General features: G+C 38.7%; 1 protein-coding gene across 3 annotated transcripts in view; it reads right to left on the bottom strand.

The window, feature by feature from the left end:
• Positions 1-22,246, bottom strand: part of ca10a (carbonic anhydrase Xa) — a 67,938-nt gene that overhangs the window by 29,523 nt on the left and 16,169 nt on the right. For all 3 annotated transcript variants that reach the window (XM_062056483.1, XM_062056484.1, XM_062056485.1), the window contains exons 2-4: positions 11,575-11,649; positions 9,119-9,261; positions 1,275-1,460 (exon numbers count right to left, since the gene is read on the bottom strand). In XM_062056483.1, the coding sequence (XP_061912467.1) occupies positions 1,275-1,460; positions 9,119-9,261; positions 11,575-11,649 (404 nt within the window). The remainder of the gene's footprint in view (positions 1-1,274; positions 1,461-9,118; positions 9,262-11,574; positions 11,650-22,246) is intronic.

The raw sequence follows: 22,246 nt of genomic DNA, 5'->3' as shown, positions 1-22,246 counted from the left end.
CATTGAGGTAGAATTACCACGTGTTATATTATCTAACATCAGCAGGATTTTGTAACAGTCCACTTTTTTAGAAATATGCTTTTGTTTAGCGTGTTGAACAATTTTTGCATTATTAAAACATAAATTTTACAATCGCACTACACTGTCAACTACGACATAGATTTGCAACACAAGTTCTAATGCCACAAGTGCCACTGGAAGTCTACAGGAAAAATCTGTCCTCGTATTCTTATCAGTGACAGAGCATGACGTAACCAGGATTACATTTGGGGTAAAATGTTATATGAAGTGCCTTGTAATTCAATAATTCACATTCGTCATGTGCTTCTTCACGCAAAACTGGCCGCCCCACAGATCTCAAAGCCTTACGCACAGCCATGTTCAGCGTTTAGGACGGGCTTGATCTCTGTGAACAGAACCTGACTGACATCACAACAGTATTATACCAACAGCGTTTCACATAAATTTAATTCAGGTCTAACCAACATTAGTTATGCCATTAAAATGTAATATTAATTTTATGTTGACAGCACATTTTGGGTCTGATGATGTTTAAAGTAAAAGTGGACTTCATTGTGTCACATTGATGTCTGGAATTGTGGCCTGTTGTTCATGACAAAAGATTGTATATTGAGAGAGGATGGCCTACCGCTTGGTGATGTACAGCACACACAATGTCCTACAAAAAGTACATTTACAGTCAGTCATATCATCTTCTTTTTGTCCCTTAAAAAAATACAGAGGACAAGACCTTTGTGTCCTCAGTGGTAGTTACGGCCAAGCCTGCAAGGTACCTCTGCTCAAGAAAACACATACAGGCCAATCTAAAGTTTGACCATGAACACCTGAATTAATCAGACAATGATTGATAAAACAGTAATGTGGACACACGAGACAAAAAATTAGCTCTTTGGTATACAGTGGACTCTGTATGTTTGGAGGCAGAGACATGGTAAATATGAATCATCTCTGCAGTTAAACATACAGTTGGAAACAATCTGCTTTAGGGCTATTTCTCTGCGAAGGATACAAAAAGGCATTGAGGGGCTGTTGAATAAGACCATGAATCTTGGATGCAAGCTTCAGCCAGAATTTGTAACCTTCATGTTTTTTCTGGGTTATTTTGTTGGTATTCTGTGTCGATCTGTTACAATTTGACCATACCAACCTACCATACAAATGATGGACTGTTCATATATTTTTTTAAGGGGTGAACTGAAAAGTCAGCAGTGGGTCAAATACTTAATTTACCCCAGTTTGCACACTGCACTCACCTCTCCAGAGAAGGCCTGCCCATTAAGAAGGTGTTCAGAGCCAAGACTGTCTTCACTACCAAAGTGTAGCCGGATCTCCTCCAAACGATGGCTGTACATCATCGGCCCACCAGAGATATTAACAAGATGCTCCTTGTCCAATCGCACAGAAACATGGCGGCCTGTGTTATACATTGTTGCCCTTACCTGAAAAATTATACATTAGGAAAAACAACAAATATCCAGATTATTTTCATTGTTAATAACTGTTTAAACTACACTGATGAACAATGCAATAACACCATCCTAACAGAGAATTAATGATCAATTATTTATTGTTTAACAGTCTTCAACTGTATATACAAATCCCCCAAGGCAGCTATTGAAATGTCCGAGCTAAATTGGGCCACTAAGCTGAATTTTATTTGGAGCTCCTCCCAACTTTTGTCACACTTCCTATTAATGTAAACGATTTTTATACTTTTTGATTCAAACTTTAATTTAATTGAATTAATTTGATATTTTGTACTACGCCAAATTCATGTGAAATAAAGTGCTCAATAATTAATTTCTTTAGTGCAAAATAACAAATTTAACATAAATATATATAGTATATAAATAAATAATTTATATAATTTATAAAATCTTTCCTGTCACAACCGAACCCAGTATGGCTGACTTGCAAGATTAGCATTACTTGTGCGCACAACAGGGGACAGTTAAAACCCATCCTTCCATGCATCTTCTTCTGCTTATTGCTTGTTTTGTTTTTTTATTGATGCTTTTATTTTTTTCTGTATTGTGTAGTTATAATTATATGCTTTTACTTGTAATTGTATTGAATTGTGGACCCCAGGAAGACTAGTGGGTTGTTGAGGCAACCAGCTAATGGGGATCCTTAATAAAAATCAAATCAAATCCGAAGTCGGGTCACTGGGGCAGCAGCCTAAGCAGAGAAGCCCAGCCACAGCTACTTCACCCAGCTCCTCCGAGGGGATTCCGAGGCATTCCCAGGCCAGCTGGGAGACATGGTGTCTCCAACGCGTCCTGGGTCTTCCCTGTGGTCTCTTACCAGTCGGACGCGCCCTGAACACCTCATCAGGAAGGCGTTCGGGGGGGCATTCTGACCAGATGCCTGAACCACCGAATACCCTGAGCTCCTCTCGATTAACAGAGCTTCTGACCCTATCTCTCAGGGAGGGCCCCGCCACACGACTGAGGAAACTAATTTCTTCCGCTGATCTTGTCCTTTCGGTCATAACGCAAAGCTCATGAGCATAGATGAGGATAGGGACGTAGATCGACCGATAAATTGAGAGCTTTGCCTTCCGGCTTAGCTCCTTTTATTAGAATATTAAGGGAAATTTGCCATAAAATATTTTTATCAGTGACGGTCCTGAAAGGTGCTCAGAATACGTTTGCGGTGAAATTCATCTTAAGCGCCATGTTATTCATTGATTCTACATCTTCATGCAAAATAGAAACCCTCACGGATCGTGGGGCCCGACGCAGAGCGAGTGATCTGCGTATAGGGAGGGGCAGCTCTGTGTTTTAGGATATCATTTTTTATTCATGTTAACACTTAGGCCTGCATTCATTCTTTATGACTTAATCTCTTAAACCCTGGGTTTGGGATGCTTTCTAGGAAAAGACAAAACGAAGGATTTTTTGTGCATCTCCAAGGTCTCCAAGAATGATCTTGGTATCAAAATAAAGAGGAGACTTTGATGGTTACTGGTGATGTGAAAATGTATATATCTTTGCAACTGAATGATAGTAAATAAAGCTAATTGTTAAGTATCAGTTCAGAAAAAATACCTGTACTGTTGAAGGATTAAAAATGCTGCTTTTTTTTTGTTCAATGAAATTACCCATGACATACGGTGCTCGTAAGTTTATATACCATTGAAGAATTTATGATTCCTTGGGCATTTTTCAAGAGACTATGGATTATATTATGAAAAAAATGTAATTATGTGTAATTATGAGAGAAACTACCCAAATTATCTCGATCAAAAGCTAATATACCCTGCATAAGTTGGCCTGATAACATACTGTACACACAAGTTGACACAACGGGATCAACGTGAGTGTATAAATCAGTAAATTAGTGTCTGGGCTCCTGTTGTTGCGTCTACTTAAATTGATGTTGATTGATTTTTTTTTTTATAATTTTTTTTTTGTTGTTGTTGGGTTTTTTCAATCAATACATGTGTACCGTGTGATACAGAAAAAAAACAGATAATAGTGGTCTACATTTAAGAATCAACAAAGGTTTATAGTCAGTCAATTAAGTGGTCAATGGACTTCTCTATTTTGATTATAAATCAATCTAAATAACCTCAACTTCTTTTATCTTCTTTACCCAGCATTTCACTGAAACTCTATGTTCTTTAAAAAATATTTTCTAATCAAAAACTGCTACGGTGGTGTTGTCTTTTTAGATTTTGAAAACGACTTGTCACAGATTTGTCACAAATTTACCCCATCTAATTTTTCTGCTGAAGCCATTAACTGGTTTAAATCATATTAAACAAGCAGGAAACATTTTGTTGTAGTCAACGGTGTAAAATATCCTTACCTTGACTGTCCATGGGGGTCCCACAAGGCGCCATACATGGACCAATTTCTATTTTCTCTGTACATTAGACATTTACCAAATGCCTGTCAAAATGTCAATTTCAAGATATGCTGTACACAGATGGTGCCTTAATTTTTACACTAGCTAAGAATGTCAAGGGAGCCAGTCCAATACTCTGATGTAAAAATTAAGACATATTGATGCATCCCCACTCCATGCAGAGGCATTTGATTGATTAGATATCATCATCAGGAATAAGGACAGACAGAATGTGAGAGTGACTAAGGCCATGTGGGGTGCCAACTGCTGGACGAACCGTCGCCTCATTGTATCCAAGCGCAAACTTAGCATTCTGCCAAAGAGTAGTGATGTGCGGATCGATGCTGAAATATCGATACCGCCAACACCAGATCTTTCTGCTTTAATATTGATTCTCAAATCAAAATATCGATACTTTAGTTATTAAAGATCGTGTGTATCATTAACAGGAACACAGTGTAAAAAAGCAACTGAAGTTGTGAATGAGGTAATGTGTCAAAGTTGAATAATTCTGTTTATAAATGTTCAGCATTTTCATGTCAAGATTTTAATGTAAGTGAATTGTGATTCACTTTGTATTATAATAGTAGTTCTTATTAATCCATTTATTTTAATGATTTTATTATGTTACTTATTTCCTTTTGTTATGGTTTAATATAGATACTATTAATACAAATAAATATTGATAAATAACAACAATAAATAAATAACTGTATTCATTATGCTATGTTAACTTTTTAAATTTTAGCAGACACATTAAGTACATTTGCACAAAGTATCAGTATCGGATCGGTATAGCCGATACCACCCCAAATTTTACTCTGTATCGGATCGGAAAGAAAATAAATGGTATCGCACATCACTACCGAACAGGCGACCTCAAGGCCAGAAGTCTAAAGAGGATCAGCATCCTCAAGCTTAAGAGCAGCAAGTTTTTAGAAGAACTGTCAAACAACCTTGATGGCAGGCTTCAAGACACACCCCAGAATCGAAAACACAACATTGAGGTTCAATGGGCATCTCAGGGAGAACAGTCTACTCTACTGCCCTTAAACACCTTGGGCCAGCGTCACACAAAAAACAGGACTGGTTCAATGAAAATGACGAGACACAGGCGCTCCTCAAATAGAAATGTCACCTGTTCATAGCACATCTAAATGAACTCACTTCAGCAGAGAAGAAATATATTTTTGTTAACACCAATCCATGGTACAGAAGAGATGCAGGACACATGGTATAGCAAGAAAGCTGATGAAATCCAGTGCTACGCGGACAGTCACGATACCAAGTGCCATCTATGCCCCCCCCCCCCCCCCCCCCCACTCCTCACCCCTGCCCTCTTCAATGTAAATGGGACTTATTTGCTGATTTTTTGTTTAAGCGAGATGGGCTGAACACTTTGACCTGGTCCTCAACTGCCCTGTCGCCATCAACGACAAGGCTATTACTTGGCTATTGCTTGCCTACCTCAGGTGAACATCAACCAGGACCTTGACAACTTCCATAGGGAAGAAGTCAGAAAGGTCATCAAGAAACTCTCCTCTTGCAAAACACCAGGATCAGATGCAATCCTTGGTGAGGTTTACAAGGCAGGCGGTCCAGCCGTGATGCAGAAACTGACAGAACTATTCCAGTCCATGTGGAATAAAGGGAAGGTCCCTTAACAGAGGAAAGATGTGATCATCACCCACATGTACATGAGAAAAGGCAAACCCTCAGTCCTGTGATAATTACTGTGGTATCTCTCTTCTGTCGATTGCCCGTAAGATTTTGGCCTGTATACGGCTTATCCGACTCATAGAACATCTTGAGCAAGGTCTCCTCCCAGAAAGACAGTGTGGTTTCTGTGCAAAACGTGGAGCCATCGACACATTTTTTGCTTCAGCTTCAGGAAAAAGGCCAAGAACAGGCTGCGAGAGGTTTGACCTCACCATTAGCAAAAAGTCGAAGTCATGTACTAGCCCGCACCTGGAGTGCCCTAAAAAGACCTACACATCAAAACCTACATGCCACTTACAATTTAATATATCTATCTTTCAGCTGTAGTGAACACCAATACAGAAGTCAACAACAGGATTGCGAAGCCTAGCACTGCCTTTGAAAGACTTTGCAAAAACCCCTCAGAGGCCTCAGTTTTACCACCAAGCTGAAGGTGGACTGTCTACAGCAATTATGCCAGACTACTCAACCTTTATTTATTAACTGTTAACTTTATTTCTGGTCCATCTTAAGTTAAGGTCATGCATAAACATATTGTTGTTTTTAGGTCTCTGTATCATATTGTCATATTTAAATCCTGTGTTAAAGTACTGTTTATGGCATGAGCGGGCAGTTATTTTGACGCACGGGTAGGGATGCAATTTGTTGTCGACAAAAATACATTCTTTTTATTTTTTTTATTTTTTTTTTTATAATGTCCTGCCCAGCTTCTCGGGCAAATCATATAACAGATGTAGATGCCCATATCGGCTGTTCAGATTTACTTTACAAAAGAGAAGTGTAGGATACTTCTCTTGTTGCCTTACTTGTATTTTGACTTTATTAAATGTATTTATATTATCATTTGGTGCAGCCGGGCCGGAGCAGGAGGGGATAGAAAGAGAGAAAAAGGAAGACAGAGGGGGAATTGTGGGGACAAGAGGGGGATTAGACAGAGAGACAAAAACAACAACAGCAAACACAACAACAACAACAACAACAGAGCAACATCAGCAAATACGACATGTACAAATATGATGGTAAAAGTAATAGCAAATAAGCAGTTAGCGAAAATAAAAAAAATAAAAAATACAGAAATGACAATGAGCATTATTACACTAAAAATGGAGCAATATGAATACCAATAGAAATAGTGCTATTGATAATAAACAATACCAGTACTTTACCTTTATTATCAACAATACAATTGTTCAAATGCAACAATACATATACGTAATGATAACTTGAGATACGAAAGAATGCAGAAAAATGGAGGGGAAGAAAGAGAAGCAACCTACATTAACCTTGTAGATTGTTATAGTAACAATAGGTTAAGCTTTGTCAGTGTGCCATGTGTTATACCCAGTTTACCCTAGGGCAACAACGTTAATATATGTTTGATGAAACGTGATTATGTGCATGAGTGTATGCAAAAATACATTCTAAAATTAATCTGTTAATAATAGTTGTGACGTCATCGGTTTCCAGACGGAAGCGAACATGCGTGTGTCAATGCAACCGGCGCCTGCTGAGCAACAGGAAGAAAAAAATGGCTCTGCAAAACACTGCCTGTGAAAACTAAACATGCCAAAGACACAAATAACTTGCTTAATATGCGAAGCAGACAATATTTTTCATGGTAGCTCATCTGTGATGCGGGAGCATTTAAGGCGGAGGCATGTCGGACATCTGGAGGATGCGGTCTCTTGACTCTCTTCGATAAGATAGTTAGCTTAACTCTAATTTTAGCTTTGGTTCGCCAGCTAAAATTTGTATATCTACCTGTCTGCAGGTTTTTTAGCACATCATTCTCATCACAAAATATTATTTTCTTTTTGAGGAACGTAGATAGATATTGTGTAGTTTGTTGTTATTGATGCTATTTTGACTGTCCTTTGTTTACATTTTTTTAGTTTTCAACAGGACTTGCCTGTTCTTGCTTTTAAATGGCAAAAAGTTTAATTGAGCGATTATTATTTTCATGACAGCCTAATGAGCAGCACAGTAAAGGTATAAATACACATTTTTGAATGCAGCGGTCATCTTTATTGTCTTTATTGTTAGCACAGGTCTAAAATATCTCAGTTTGATCATATTACGCCTATACTGGCTCATCTGTACTGGCTTCCTGTGTACTTAAAATGCGACTTAAAGGTTTTACTACTTACATATAAAAAACTAAACGGTCTAGCTCCATCCTATCTTGCGGATTGTATTGTACCATATGTCCCGGCCAGATATTCTGCATTCAAAGAACTCTGGCTTATTAGTGATTCCCAGAGCCCAAAAAAAGTTTACAGCATTTTCTATTTGGGCTCCTGTACTTTGGAACAGTACAACAGTTAGAGATGCTACCTCAGTAGAAGCATTTAAGGCCCATCTCAAAACTCATTTGTATACTCTAGCCTTTAAAGAGACCCTTTTTTAGACCAGTTGATCTGTTGTCTCTCTTTTCTTCTCTGCTCCCCTCTCCTGCGTGGAGAGGTTATCAAGTGACCACGGATGTCGCGCTAGCTGTTCGAAGTTGGGACCCAGGATAGACCACTCCTCTGTGCATCAGTTGGTGACGTCTCTACGCTGCTGACTTGTCTCCATTCAAGATGATCCCCTGCTGGCCTCCCAATGGACTGGACTTTCACATGAAGTCGGGACCCAGGGTGACCCCTCCTTATGTATCAGTCAGTGACGTCTCTGCGCCCCGACGTGTCTACATGCAAGAGGATCTCCTGCTGGCCCACTATGGATTGGAGTCTCACATTATGAACTGTATCCACGGGCATCCTTGCACCGGTCACCCAGGGTTTCTCGTTGTTCCCATTTTTCTTGCCCTGATGTGGGATCTGAGCCAAGGATGTTGTTGTGGCTTGTGCAGCCCTTTGAGACATTTGTGATTAAGAGCTGTATAAGTAAACTTTGATTGATTAACTTTGAGCTTGGTTTAAAAGCTAATGGCTAAATTAGAGCCACTAAACAGGTGTATGTGTCATATTCTGATTGGTCGACTAATCACCAAGATAGTCGAAGTTTAGTCAACTATCAAAATAGTTGTTAGTACATTGCTCAGTGGGTAACACGCTGGCTCTTGATCCACAGGTAGTAGGGATACAATCCCGGTCAGGGTGAATGGTAACTTCAAGCTGGGTACTTCAGCAAGTATGCTCCACATCGATACCTCAGATTAGCAATACAAAAATTATAGATTTACCGGCCCCACATTGATAGTTGGGAAACAAAGATAAAGTGGTGATAAATTGTATACTGAAAAAAGACTAAGACAGCAGAGCGGAAAAACACGATATTGATGAAGAGCTTCTATTGAAATATGGTGACCCGAGCAAAAGGGGATGTATACAAAGAATGGAATCCGTTCAAACGACTGCTTACTGCTTGTTATCTCAAATAGGCTTGTGTGGTTGAATGTTCCACCAAAAAAAACTAAAAACAAGAGCATTGTTAATCTTGTTTTTGGTATGCGCTGTGTTATGCTTAATTGTTGATGCTCAATAAAGTATCTGGGAAAAAACATTATTATTTGCATACATCTTACCTTTTGTCCACCTGTATTAAGTTTCATGGACTTGAGATAAGGGTCAAAAATCATGTGGCTGGTCTCAATGTTGACTGGCGATTGCCTCTTCCCCACTGAGCACAAGTTCCAGGCTGAGTTTACAAGGCCCCAAAAAGATGGCACTGCAACACAACACCCATATTTTGTAAATGAGGCATACACTATGTTTCCATACAATGCAAAACTAACATGCAAATATAGTGCAGTATAGTAGATAATATAGTAACTTATAAGACATGTAAGCAACTTTCATAGATTGCCAACTTCAGATCAAGGTGATTTTGTGGTTATTAAAAAGCTGGCTGAGACCCCTGCATACATGCTCAATATTAAGGCATATGAAGACGTAAATGGAAACAAAGAAAAAGACACAAAAAACATGTACCCAAACAGGATATAAAATGCTTAATGTGCATGCTCACTGCTCAGAAGGCAAAGTATTTTGAGATGTATTTTTGTCCGTTTATATTTGTGGGTTGAGCAAAATGATAAAAGGGTCCTATCCTACTCAATTCAGGGGCTTTTGAAACAATACTGAATCCCAGTGAGGCACTATCGGAAGTTTCTTTCTATAAAATACTCCTGTGTAGGAGATACATTTGTGAGATGAGGAGGAATCAAATGTAACAATACAGACAGTAAAGAATAAGTAGCCTTAATGACTTCAATATTATGGATAGCATCCAATAAAAATGTTTTACATTTACAATTGACATACAGTATGTACAGTATATACGTATTAGGGATAGTAATGTATATTGTTTGGATTCTATCAATACCAATACCAATATCTATATTCCTTGTACCTGATATTGATTTATATGAGATATTTGATATTATATATCATGTAAAAGATCTGTGCTCTATTTATGTATGGCATGTATATAAATATTATTTCCAGCTGAGTCTAATTGTAAGTAATTGGAATACAGTGATGGATCTGTGTGGTCTTTACAAGATGATGACATAACAACTGCACTGCAAACATAGTTGACTTGTTTAAGACTTAAAAATCAGGTGTTGATAAAAGACTTCCCTGCTGTGAGATGTTACATTATGTTGGTGGTCTACAATCTTTTGTGCTGATTACAATGGTCATGAAAAAGCATTTTTTTACATCATTATTTATACCAATTACAAATAGCACCGATAAGAGTACCGATGAATACCGTTATCCATAAGGAATATCGATATTGGTAACAATATACACTACCGTTCAAAAGTTTGGGGTCACATTAAAATGTCCTTATTTTTCAATGAAGATAACTTTAAACTAGTCTTAACTTTAAAGAAGTACACTCTATACATTGCTAATGTGGTAAATGACTATTCTAGCTGCAAATGTCTGGTTTTTGGTGCAATATCTACATAGGTGTATAGAGACCCATTTCCAGCAACTATCACTCCAGTGTTCTAATGGTACAATGTGTTTGCTCATTGGCTCAGAAGGCTAATTGATGATTAGAAAACCCTTGTGCAATCATGTTCACACATCTGAAAACAGTTTAGCTCGTTACAGAAGCTACAAAACTGACCTTCCTTTGAGCAGATTGACTTTCTGGAGCATCACATTTGTGGGGTCAATTAAACGCTCAAAATGGCCAGAAAAAGAAAACTTTCATCTGAAACGCGACAGTCTATTCTTGTTCTTAGAAATGAAGGCTATTCCACAAAATTGTTTGGGTGACCCCAAACTTTTGAACGGTAGTGTACATCCCTAAGCATGGGTCAGTCTTGGGAAGTCAGGGGCGCCAATTATGACATGCTTTCTGCTGCACGTAATTTTTAATAGAATGTACACATCATTGTACATATCATATATCACTATAATGCTCCACACATTTGTTATAATAGTATTAAGTCAGCTGAATGTGTGATGCCATTTAACCATAACCTGCGTATTAGATGGATGCACGTTTTGCTAAAATAAAAAAAACCTTGTCTACTCTAAGCTAAAACAAGACAACATTCAAACTATCAACACACTTCTGACACATATCAGTTTATTATGAATATTAAAAGGTAGTTTAGTATTAATATAACACATTACAGAGAGGAATTCTCTAAACATCAACACACAACATTGAAAAGCAAAACATGTTTTTAAGGCTGCCGGCGCAGCTAAAAAGAATGCTACTACCACAGTAAAAGTTAAATTGTTTGACAGGACTAATTGATATCAAATAACAATTTAATGTTAACACTATTCATTTAGCTTGTTAGCTTATGTCATCCCTAAAGAACAATGGCAATTGAAGAAAGAAAGGAAAGGTGGAGAACGTCAATGTCATACCTTGGGCGGGGTGTGTGACAAAAATACATATTTATGGGCCTGATAAAAACATAGTGTCTAAATTAGAATGGCAAACGTTTGGTCAAAACACTTCTACTCCACTGTTGTGGCACATAATATTTCATCATTATTTGAAGCTTACCTGGAACAAAGCTTCCCTGAACCACCTCCTTGTATGCCCACCAGCCTTCGTGAATTTTAGGTGGATTTGGCTGGGCTGTGAGGTTAGAAAAGGAAAAAAAACACTGTTAAAAGGCTGATTAGGGACTTGATATTTATTGTTGTTATTTCAAGAAAACGTGTAACCAGATGGATAAGGCAATAAGTATTATGCAGAGAATATTCCTACTATAATCTCAGAATTTTAAATTCAACATTTCGAGGTTAAAATATAAAAATTCCAAACAACAACACTTAAAATGTGAGTCAACATGGACACTGATGTGTGGCTACTGAAAGTTATAGTTAAAGGGGCTATATTAGGGTTTTTTATAGGGCAGCTACAGCTTGTTCAGAACGCTGCTGCTAGAGTTGTAACAAAGACCAAAAAATGTGAGCACATTACACCAATTCTTAAATCCTTACATTGGCTCCCTGTACATCAGAGAATTGATTTCAAAATCCTCCTGCTCACATATAAATCACTACATGGTCTAGGGCCCAAGTATATCACTGATATGCTCCCACTATATAAGCCCTCTAGATCACTAAGATCTTCTGAGACCAATCTGTTAGCGGTTCCCAGAGTAAACTCAAATCAAGGGAGAGCATCATTCAGTCACTATGCAACAAATAGCTGGAATAAACTTCCTGAAGATGTTGGACTCTCCCCAACTCTGACTACTTTTAAAACTAGACTGAAGACTTTTATGTTCACCTTAGCTTTCAGCTAAATCTTTTAATCTTTTAACTTTTAACGTCCGCACTGTTTTTATTTTTATTGTCTGCATTTTAATTTTGCTTTTATTTTCTTTCATTCACTTTGTTGTCTGTGAAGCACTTTGAGTCTGCCTTGTGTATGAAAAGCGCTATACAAATAAAGTTGCCTTGCCTGGCCTTGCCTTGCCTTTTAATCTACATGTGAAACACTTCCTTTTGATCTACAGGTTATGTAGATCACAAGGAAGTGGTTCTTCCGTCAAACTTTTGCATACATTTTGCTTTATAGACCCATCTTCAAGCCACTTTCCTAATGTCTCTTAAAAACAAAAACAAATTGTTTTCGGGGTGGTCTCTTTGCCCCGCCTCTCACGCGGGCTCAAACAGCGTCCCAGTCCAGTCAGGCATTTTTGTAGTTACAGATACTCTTCTCACAAGAAACCGAAAATTATAATACATTCAGATATATTTAGTCATTGCAACAGCGACGAATTTTAGCATCCAACCGTACATGAACTGGTTCTGCTATTATCTCACAGACAGATGTTTTAATGTACGGTAAGTATGGATGCTTGTTTCTCAGGAACCCATGAAATAAGGTGTTGGGTTCCCCAAGACTCAATTTTAGGTCCTATTCTTTTTAATCATTATATGCTTCCTCTTGGGGACGTAAATAGGAGACAGGGCATTGGTTTTCACTAGCTGTGCAGTTTTTCGCAAAATAAAAGCGATATTTCTAAAATGGCGATAAAGTATATATGCGACTTGTAGGTGTTTCTAACAAAGGGTGTTTTGCATCATGAGCCGTAATTCTCGTAAAATCTCGTCCCGCGAGACTCCACTTTGAGGAAGATATTGCAGCCACCGCCGCGTCTGAGGTTGATCGCTCAAAGGCAACGTCCTTACAGCCCCCTCGACATAGTTTGGGCATGTTGGTGTCTCCGAGCCTGCAGGTCGGCCTCTGTTGCAGGGAAGGAACCCACAAGATGGCCCCGCTCCCCGTTCACCTAATAACATTGTTCGGGCATGTGGGTCTCTCTGAGCTTGTGGGTTGGCCTCTATTGCGGGGAAGGATCCCGCGAGAGGGCCAGGTGCCGCGGCGCTGTCTCGCTCCCAGCAACTGACCGATCAGAAGCGAGACCAAGATAATCCGTCTGCCCTAGTTGCCCTGCATTGGTGACCCGCCGGTTAGGTGTTTATTTGACCTCTAAATTGCTGTGTCACTGTTGACACAGGACCAATATATACCCTTTGTAACTATGTTTTAGACCTCAAGTCATGGATGGTAGTGAATTTCCTGCAGCTCAACCAGGACAAACCAGAGGTTTTAGTTACAGGTCCTGAAGGCCAGAGAGAGAATCTTTTACCAAAATGTTGTCAGGACGTGGACTGTGAGGGTTTTATTTTCCCGAGATGCGAGTAAAGCTGGATCGGACATGGCCTGGAGGTGAGTACATGATTTATTAAAACACTAACAAACTACAAAAAAAGGAAGCAAACAAAAGGCGCGCACAATGGCGGAGAACAAACTTGACTAATGAAACAAAACTTTCAAAAAGGCAGAAACTATGAACAATAAACAAAAACTTACTTGGCATGGAACTACGGTAGCAGGAATATCATGGGTAGCATGGATGGATAGATAGATAATGTCACCAGGACGAACGACAGAAACAGACAGGCTTAAATAGTGACATGATCAGTGAAAACAGGTGCGTGACTCAAAACGTGAAACAGGTGCGTGACATGACAGGTGAAAACTAATGGGTTGCTATGGTGACAAAACAAACAAAAGTGCACAGAGTCCAAAAACAAAACTGAACATGACTAAAACAAAACATGATCACACAGACATGAAAAATGTAAACATTTTTAAACCAGGGGTGTCCAAAACTACGGGCAAATTCGATCCGTCTTCAGTGCGGCCTGCAAGCCATCACAAGTTTATTAAGAAGATAGGCCCGCAGCTGTTTTTGCGTAAATTTAGTTCTCTGTGAATCAATTCGGAGTGATCTTGCCGCCCTCTTGTGGGCGACGATAGAAATAATGGTATATGACCCAATCAAAAATACTTTTACTACTCATGGTGAAAATGACCTAGAACCAACAAAGTCAACACACAGTCACACAAAATAGACTCCCGGGACTGCAGAGTGTTGAATTTAAAAAAAATAAAGGAAAATGTTTAAACACACACTTATGCTTTTCTACTGTATATGTTAAACTCTTTTTGAGTTATTTTTTTTATTCTGTTATTTTCCATGTTATTTATTGCTAATATCACATGCACCTGGGAATAGGTTGATTGGCAACACTAAATTGGCCCAAGTGTGTGAATGTGAGTGTGAATGTTGTCTGTCTATCTGTGTTGCCCTGTGATGAGGTGGCGACTTGTCAAGGGTGTACCCCGCCTTCCGCCCGAATGCAGCGAGGATAGGCTCCAGCAACCCCCGCGACCCCGAGAGGGACAAGCGGTAGAAAATGGACGGATGGATCACTAATATTATGCTCTCAATGTTATGTTTTAATGTATTTATTAATGTATTATTTATATTTAATTTTTACGTAAATTTAAAAAACTGTTTACACTATTTTTTAGATGGCAATAATTTGCCTCTTCCCCACCTTGGAGACAAGGTTTGTTATTAGACTTAATTCTTATTGAACAAACTATTGTTTTACATTTACAATAAAAAGTGAACAATTTGCTTTCCTACATTATTTGTGTTTTCTTTTTTTATCAAGTCAGAAAGTTATTCCTCTAAAAAACATTTCATGTGACATAGCATTTTGTGAGTATTTTGCAGTGTATATTTCATTCCTTTAAGACATTGTCTGCTCATGCTATTTATGGATCTGTTCGGTTTTAAATACAGTACGCCCGCCTCCACTGTTTAACTCATTCCTGTTGCGATATGGTTGCATTGCTGCACGGGCAACATGCAGGTAAGAGAGACATTATTTAATTCTAGGACTTAGAACAACAAATACAAACTAAAGTGTGCCGCAGGGTACTTGTGCACAAGAGAATAACCTCCAGAGTCTTAGCATGGAACAAAAACAAAGCATTCGCGTGAAGCTAACCTGAACGCAGTTCAGTTGCCAATGGCAAACATTGATCCACCAACTTAGGTTAGTAGACACCAAAATCTAAAAGGGAGTGATTAGAGGCAGAAACAGTTGAGGACACTAATCACTAAACAGAAACAGGGGTGTCTAATCAGCGTACCTAGCAACAAGAAAGTCAACAAAAGGAAAGCACTCTGGAGCAGAAATCACATCTACTACACATTTTGCCGCAGCACTCGGCACAACACCACAAAAATTCCTCATTATGAACCAATCACAGTTAGCAAATTGCATTCACAAACCTCGAAATTCTTTGACAACACAACAAAAGTGTGACTGAGGGTCTTGCCAGATCACCGTTGTTATGCCGGCTCGATCCCAGGTCGACATAGCTGTACTCTCCGAAACCCGATGGGCAGGCGAAGGACAACTAAAGGAGGAGAAAGGTGGACACACTTTCTTCTGGAAAGGAAAAGCTGCTGATGAACCTAGGATCCATGGGGTTGGATTTGCCATCAGAAACCAGCTCATCAACCTCCTCTCTGAACTTCCTGTGGGGATCAATGAGCGTCTTATGACCACCCGCCTGGTGCTTGCCAACAACCAGATGACTACAGTTGTGAGTGCGTATGCTCCTACTTTAGATTCTGAAGAGGAAGTGAAAGAGACTTTCTACGCTTGCCTGGATGAGGTCCTGTCAAGTATCCCCAAGGAAGATAAGATTACCCTCCTGGGAGACTTCAATGCCAGGGTTGGCCAGGACCACCACCTCTGTAATGGCACTATAGGAAAGGAAGGCATCGGAAACATCAACTCCAATGGAGTCCTGCTTCTCAGCAAATGTATGCAGTACAACCTCACAATCACCAACACTCTGTTTCGCCAGAAAAACAAACATAAGGCATCCTGAAGACACCCTCGCTCCAAGCAGTGGCATCTTATTGACTGTCATCGTACGAGCCAGGGACCGCCGTGACATGCACATCACAAGAGCCATGATTGATGCGGACGACTGCTGGACAGATCATCGCCTCATTCGCTCCACAATTGTGCAGGCAGGTACTCCACAAGTACTTTTTATCACCACATAGCCTTGTCTCTCGTTAAAACACAGCAGCCATCAAGATCCCAAAAGACCAACAGCACACCACCGGCATTAACAATAAAATCCTGTCTGACAAAATACAAATGTCAGTAAACAAGCTTAAACGAGCATATTAAAAGAAAAATTAAATGCATTGTTCTCAGGCAAAAATTGTATGTTGTCGTTTTTTTACCATTTCAGAAGTACTACAAAATGTAAACAACATCCATTCCTAGTCCTATCAGAATGTCACATTCTGCTCTTTCATTTTGAAGTTTCTCCTTACTGCTTTTTATTTTTGTGTTTCTTGTCTCGATTCCTTGGCTTCGAGTTGTGAACAAATTAACAATCAACATCTGCAACTACATGGTCATTTAGAGTGCTTCTTCAGGAGTGAAGTTCAGCTCTTCATAAAGGACCAACTCTTCAGATTTTTTTGTTGCTTAAATTATATAACAACCGACAATAATGTGAAATTATCAAAATTAATTACTTATGTAAAAAAACAAAACGTGTTGTTTTTATTTTTTCCATTATATATAAATATACTTTTATTCACTTTACATGGTGCTACAAAAATTAGTTAAATAATACATAAACAAACTTGTAATTATTTAAAACTTGTAGCTTTTTCTACTAAACAAATTTAAGTAACAAGCCAGTTTCATTGCTTACCACTGCACTGATGCATAGACACTTCATCAAATTTCTTGCACTTCTTGCAAACTATTCTGCTTTTGTATCCATCCATCCATGTTCTACCGCTTGTCCCTTTTGGGGTTGGAGGGGTGCTGGAGTCTATTCCCCACTCGGGCAGCTGGGATTGGCAGACAACATTCACACTCACATTAACATTCCAGGGCCAATTTAGTGTTCCAATCAACTTATCAGGTGCATGTCTTTGGAGGTGGAAGGAAGTCAGAGTACCCGGAGGGAACCCAGGCAGTCACAGGGAGAACATGCAAACTCCACACAGAAAGAGCCCGAGCCCGGGAATCGAACCCAGGACCATCATATTGTGAGGCACGAGCACTACCCACTGAGCCAACATGCTGCCCTCTGCTTTTCTATACCATGCTATTTTTCCCTCGTGTTCTCCTGTTAACACGTGTGTGTGGGGGGGTGGGGTGGGGGGGGTGCGTGTGTGTGTGTGTGTGTGTGTGTGTTCTTGTATTTCTACTGTTCTTGAAACATCAACAAGGAAAAGTACCTTTCATATGAGGAGCGGTGAACAAGTTAGGACATAAATCATGGTCCCAATACAGAAAACCATTGCAACTAATAAATAATGTATCATTTGCACCCCTGGTAGTGAAATCTATCACAATTTGGGTGGTCCCAAAAAGGAGGGATTTTTCTAATTGACTGTGTGTCAGTTTTAAAAGTGCTCCCCCTCTGGTCAACATATTAAATAACAAGTGTGTGTAAAACTTTGAAGTTGAAATTTAAATGCGCCCTCTTTGGCCAAAATTAATTTAAAAAATGAAAAAAATTAAAAATAAAATAAAATAAATAAATAAAATAAAAAAATACAAAAAATTAAAAATAAATAAAAAATACAAATAAATAAATACATTAAAAATATATATATATATATATGTATGTATGTATGTATGTATGTATGTATGTATGTATGTATGTATGTATGTATGTATGTATGTATGTATGTATGTATGTATATATATATATATATATATATATATATATATATATATATATATATATATATATATATATATATATATATATATATATATATATACATATATATATATATATATACATACATATATATATATATATGTTTATAGACATACTGTCATAACGTGAAGTAAATAATGAAGATTAAAAACCAATTACAAACAAAAATAAATACACAAATAAAATAACAAAAAGCAGTCTTTTTCTCACAATGTGTCGACTTTTTTATTAATAAATTGGGAACAATTTCTCATATTCTTTCTGTTTCTGTAATATTACAATATTCTCTCGTAAAATTATTACTTTTTTATGTAAAAATATCACTTTTTAACGCAAAATAGTGACATAAAATTCTGACTTTTATCACAATATTGCCAATTTTTTTGTTGTTCTTGTAAAATAGTGAAAATGTTTGAGTAAAATTAAGACTTTTGTCATAATTTTGCCTTGTAAAATTCTAACTTAATATAATATTTCCCAAATTTAAAAGTTTTCTTTTAAAAATTGTGACTTTTGTCGAGTAAAATTGTGACTCTTTTCATAAAATTTCAAAAATGTTAAGCTTTTCTTGTAAAACTGCAACTGTTAGAGTAAAATTCCAACTTTTATCATAATATTGCACAAATGTTCAGTTTGTCTTGTAAAATTCAGACCTGCGTTGAGTGAAATTACGACGTTTATTATAATACTGCCAAAATTCTAAGTTTTTCTTGTGAAATTGTGACCTTTTTCTTGTGAAATTCCAACTCATTTTTCACAACAAGCTTTTTAATATTTGCATAGTATGTATATATTATTAATGTTGTAAATACAAATCTTGATATATCTAGAAAGGGTGGTCCTAAAGAGGTTGGCATTATTCGAAGGTCTGAAGAAGGTAACAATACAAGAATGTGAGTGTGTGTGTGTGTGTGTGTGTGTGTGTGTGTGTGTGTGTGTGTGTGTGTGTGTGTGTGTGTGTGTGTGTGTGTGTGTGTGTGTGTGTGTGTGTGTGTGTGTGTGTGTGTGTGGGTGTGGGTGTGGGGGGTGTAACTGCTGCCCTTTGCTGAGCACAGACATGTACTGACGAGACGCCACACATGTTGACCAATCATGTGAAAAAAAAGTGTTAAGAAGGGGAAGGGGGAAAGAGCCATTTTATTTGTGAACACATCACTCGTGTTTAGTCTTATGGCTGGGAAAGAAAGGCATTAGTATTCCTCCAGCTTCGCCCACGTTGCGCGGTTGTCTTACAATACGCATCTTCGTTAGAAAACTTACCGACACGGTTCCACGTTTCCTGTACCATTTTCTGGTTTAAATATATCATTGTTGTGGCAGTAATTCCTAGCTACGTTTGTCTCTTTACTCTGCTTCCATACAGTGCTTGGATGCCTCCCTGCCAGGCTTGTCACTCTAGCTTAAGAGATAAATCTATCTACTAGATTAGAGGTTTGCAACCTGCGGCTTTTCATCCAGAATCTGGACTGGGAGCAGTTGCATTTGGGAGCGTTTGGGTATGGTCGCAGATCGCCAGTCTTTCCTTGCCGGGCGTCATGGGACTCTGGTGCAATGGTCAGTCTATGTGGGTCATCTTTACCCAGGTGGAACCAGGTATCCGCTTTTCAAGTCGACAGTATCTTGAACCTTCTTTTTAGGGATGTGAGTTGGGCCTCATGGAGAACAATATCAGCCGGGGTAGAGCTGAGATGGCCTGTGATGGCTCGGGCTGCATTAAGTTACGCACGTTCAAGCTTTTTTATGTTTGTCTTGGAGGTGCAAGGTGTCTAAGCCGGTGCAGCATATTCAGCAAGACCCCTTTGGGTACCGATGTTCACTGTTTGTAGGTCTTCTGGTGTCCAAACCCAATTTGTGCCCAATACAGCGTGCAGGAGGTTTGTATTTCCGGTCATTGCCACGCATACTTTTTTGTCAAATGAGAGTTGTCGGTCGAACTTAACGCCGAAGAAAGTTGGGGCAGCGTTGAAGGAGAAGCAGGGGCCTCTGATGGTGACTGGTGGCTTCCAAAAAGCTTTACTTGCATGATTGTAACAATCCACTTTGTGTTATTGATGGTATCAAAACATCAAGGGGTTGCTTCACCACTCTGAATGAAACTCTGTTTGGGATAGAAAATCTTGTTTATTTGTCAGTAAAAGTGTATTTGTGTCTATTTTGTGTTGAGCTGTTTGAAAAAGGATAATGTTTATTTAAGAAACATTTGCATAAAGCAAACAAATTGTCCAGACCCATACTGATAGTATTAAAAACGTGAAAATAATTTGTCTAAGATATAGTCAATAAAGACAAAAACGTCTATCAGTGACTTACACGATTAACTATGAGTTAACTACGGATAAAATACGAATAACAGCTCCAAATATCAATAATTGGCCTCCTTGACTGCAAATAATCGGTATCGGCTCAGAAAAAAACATATCAGTCAATCTCTAGTCCAAATGTGACATATATACAGTATATATTATCTGTGTTGTGATTGCAATCAAAGGTGCATCTACTAGAATAGAATAGAATAGAATAGAATGGACTTTATTGTTATTATATTTGCATATAACGAGATTAAGGACTCCAACTTAAAGTGCGGTAGTGGGAACAAATATGGGGTAAAAATAAATTACACAACAGGTAATAAAGAGAAAACTAACAATTGAAATAAATAGACCACTATCCAATAAAAATAATAAGCAATCCTGTACAATATACAAAACACTATAGAAATACAAAATACTGTACAATATACGGAACAAAAAAAGAGAACCGGAGTAATAAATAACAATCAGTGTCGGACGTATTGCACTCGAAGGGTAATATTGCACAGTAGGGTATTAGGGTAGGATATTGTGTAGGGGTGAATTATTATTATAAGTTAGAGTTCAAGATGGTGACAGCTCTGGGAAAGAAGCTGTCTCTGAGCCTGTTTGTTCTGGCTCTGATGCACCTGTAGCGCCTGCCCGATGGTAGCAGGTCGAACAGGTGGAAGCCAGGGTGTGTGCTGTCCTTGGTGATGCTTTTTGCTCTGTTGAGGCAGCGGGAGTTGTGTAAATCCTTCAGGGAGGGGAGGAGGCAGCCGATGATTTTTTTGTGCAGACTTTATGACCCTCTGAATCGCCTGTTTGTCTGCTTCAGTGCCGCTGGCGTACCGCACTGTTATGCAGTACGTCAGCAGGCTCTCGACAGCCGAGCGATAGAATTTCACCATCAGCTACCTCTCAGTCTTCAGTCTGTTCTTCCTCGGCACCCTCAGGAAGTGGAGTCTCCGCTGGGCCTTCCAGATGACCGCAGTTGTATTTTGGGTCCAGGAGAGGTCAGCAGATATGAGGGTGCCGAGGAACTTGAAGGAGCTGACTCTCTCCACCTCCTCGCCGTTGATGTAGAGGGGGGTGGGGTCTGCAGTATTTTTCCTGAAGTCAAAGATGAGTTCCTTGGTTTTTGTGGTGTTCAGTGCCAGATTATTCACTGAACACCACGCTGATAGTTTCAGGACTTCATCTCTGTATGCAGACTCGTCCCCACCTGTAATGGGACCCACCACCGTTGTGTCATAGGCTAAATACTGCCCTCAAGGGGGTGAACACTTATTCAGTCATTTTCTTTTCTTTTTATTTCAAATTATTGACACAAATATGTACAAATCTGTTTTCAGTTTGTAGGCCTGTAAAAATATATCGATTCAGGTTTTTTGTTACAGATGAACTTACATTTTGCTTACGGAGCTTCAGTAGATTTCCAACCACCACACCCCACTTCTTCGTAACGCGTCTAATTAGGGATGTAACGATAAATGGTAATATTGATAACCGCGATAAAACTCCCAAAGATTATTATTACCATTTTAAATAACAAAATTGAAAAACTGGGATTGATAACTGCACTTTGATAAACTCCCAGACTGACTGGCGCTAGCTTGCTAGCTTGAATGCTAAAATAAAAACAAGAGACATTAGCATCTTTCCCCAATAAAAAACGACATAGCCCAATCTAAACTTATACAAACACATTGGTGTCTGAGCAACTAAACTATTTAATTGTGCACATTGAACCTGCAAGCTGTGCTCATGAGCACATTGTTCTATAATTAGAA

This window comes from Entelurus aequoreus, linkage group LG08 (assembly GCF_033978785.1).
Source record: "Entelurus aequoreus isolate RoL-2023_Sb linkage group LG08, RoL_Eaeq_v1.1, whole genome shotgun sequence".
NCBI classification, from domain to species: Eukaryota; Metazoa; Chordata; class Actinopteri; order Syngnathiformes; family Syngnathidae; genus Entelurus; species Entelurus aequoreus.
The sequence above is the reverse complement of the archived record's forward strand: the minus strand, read 5'-3'. Positions and strand labels throughout refer to the sequence as shown.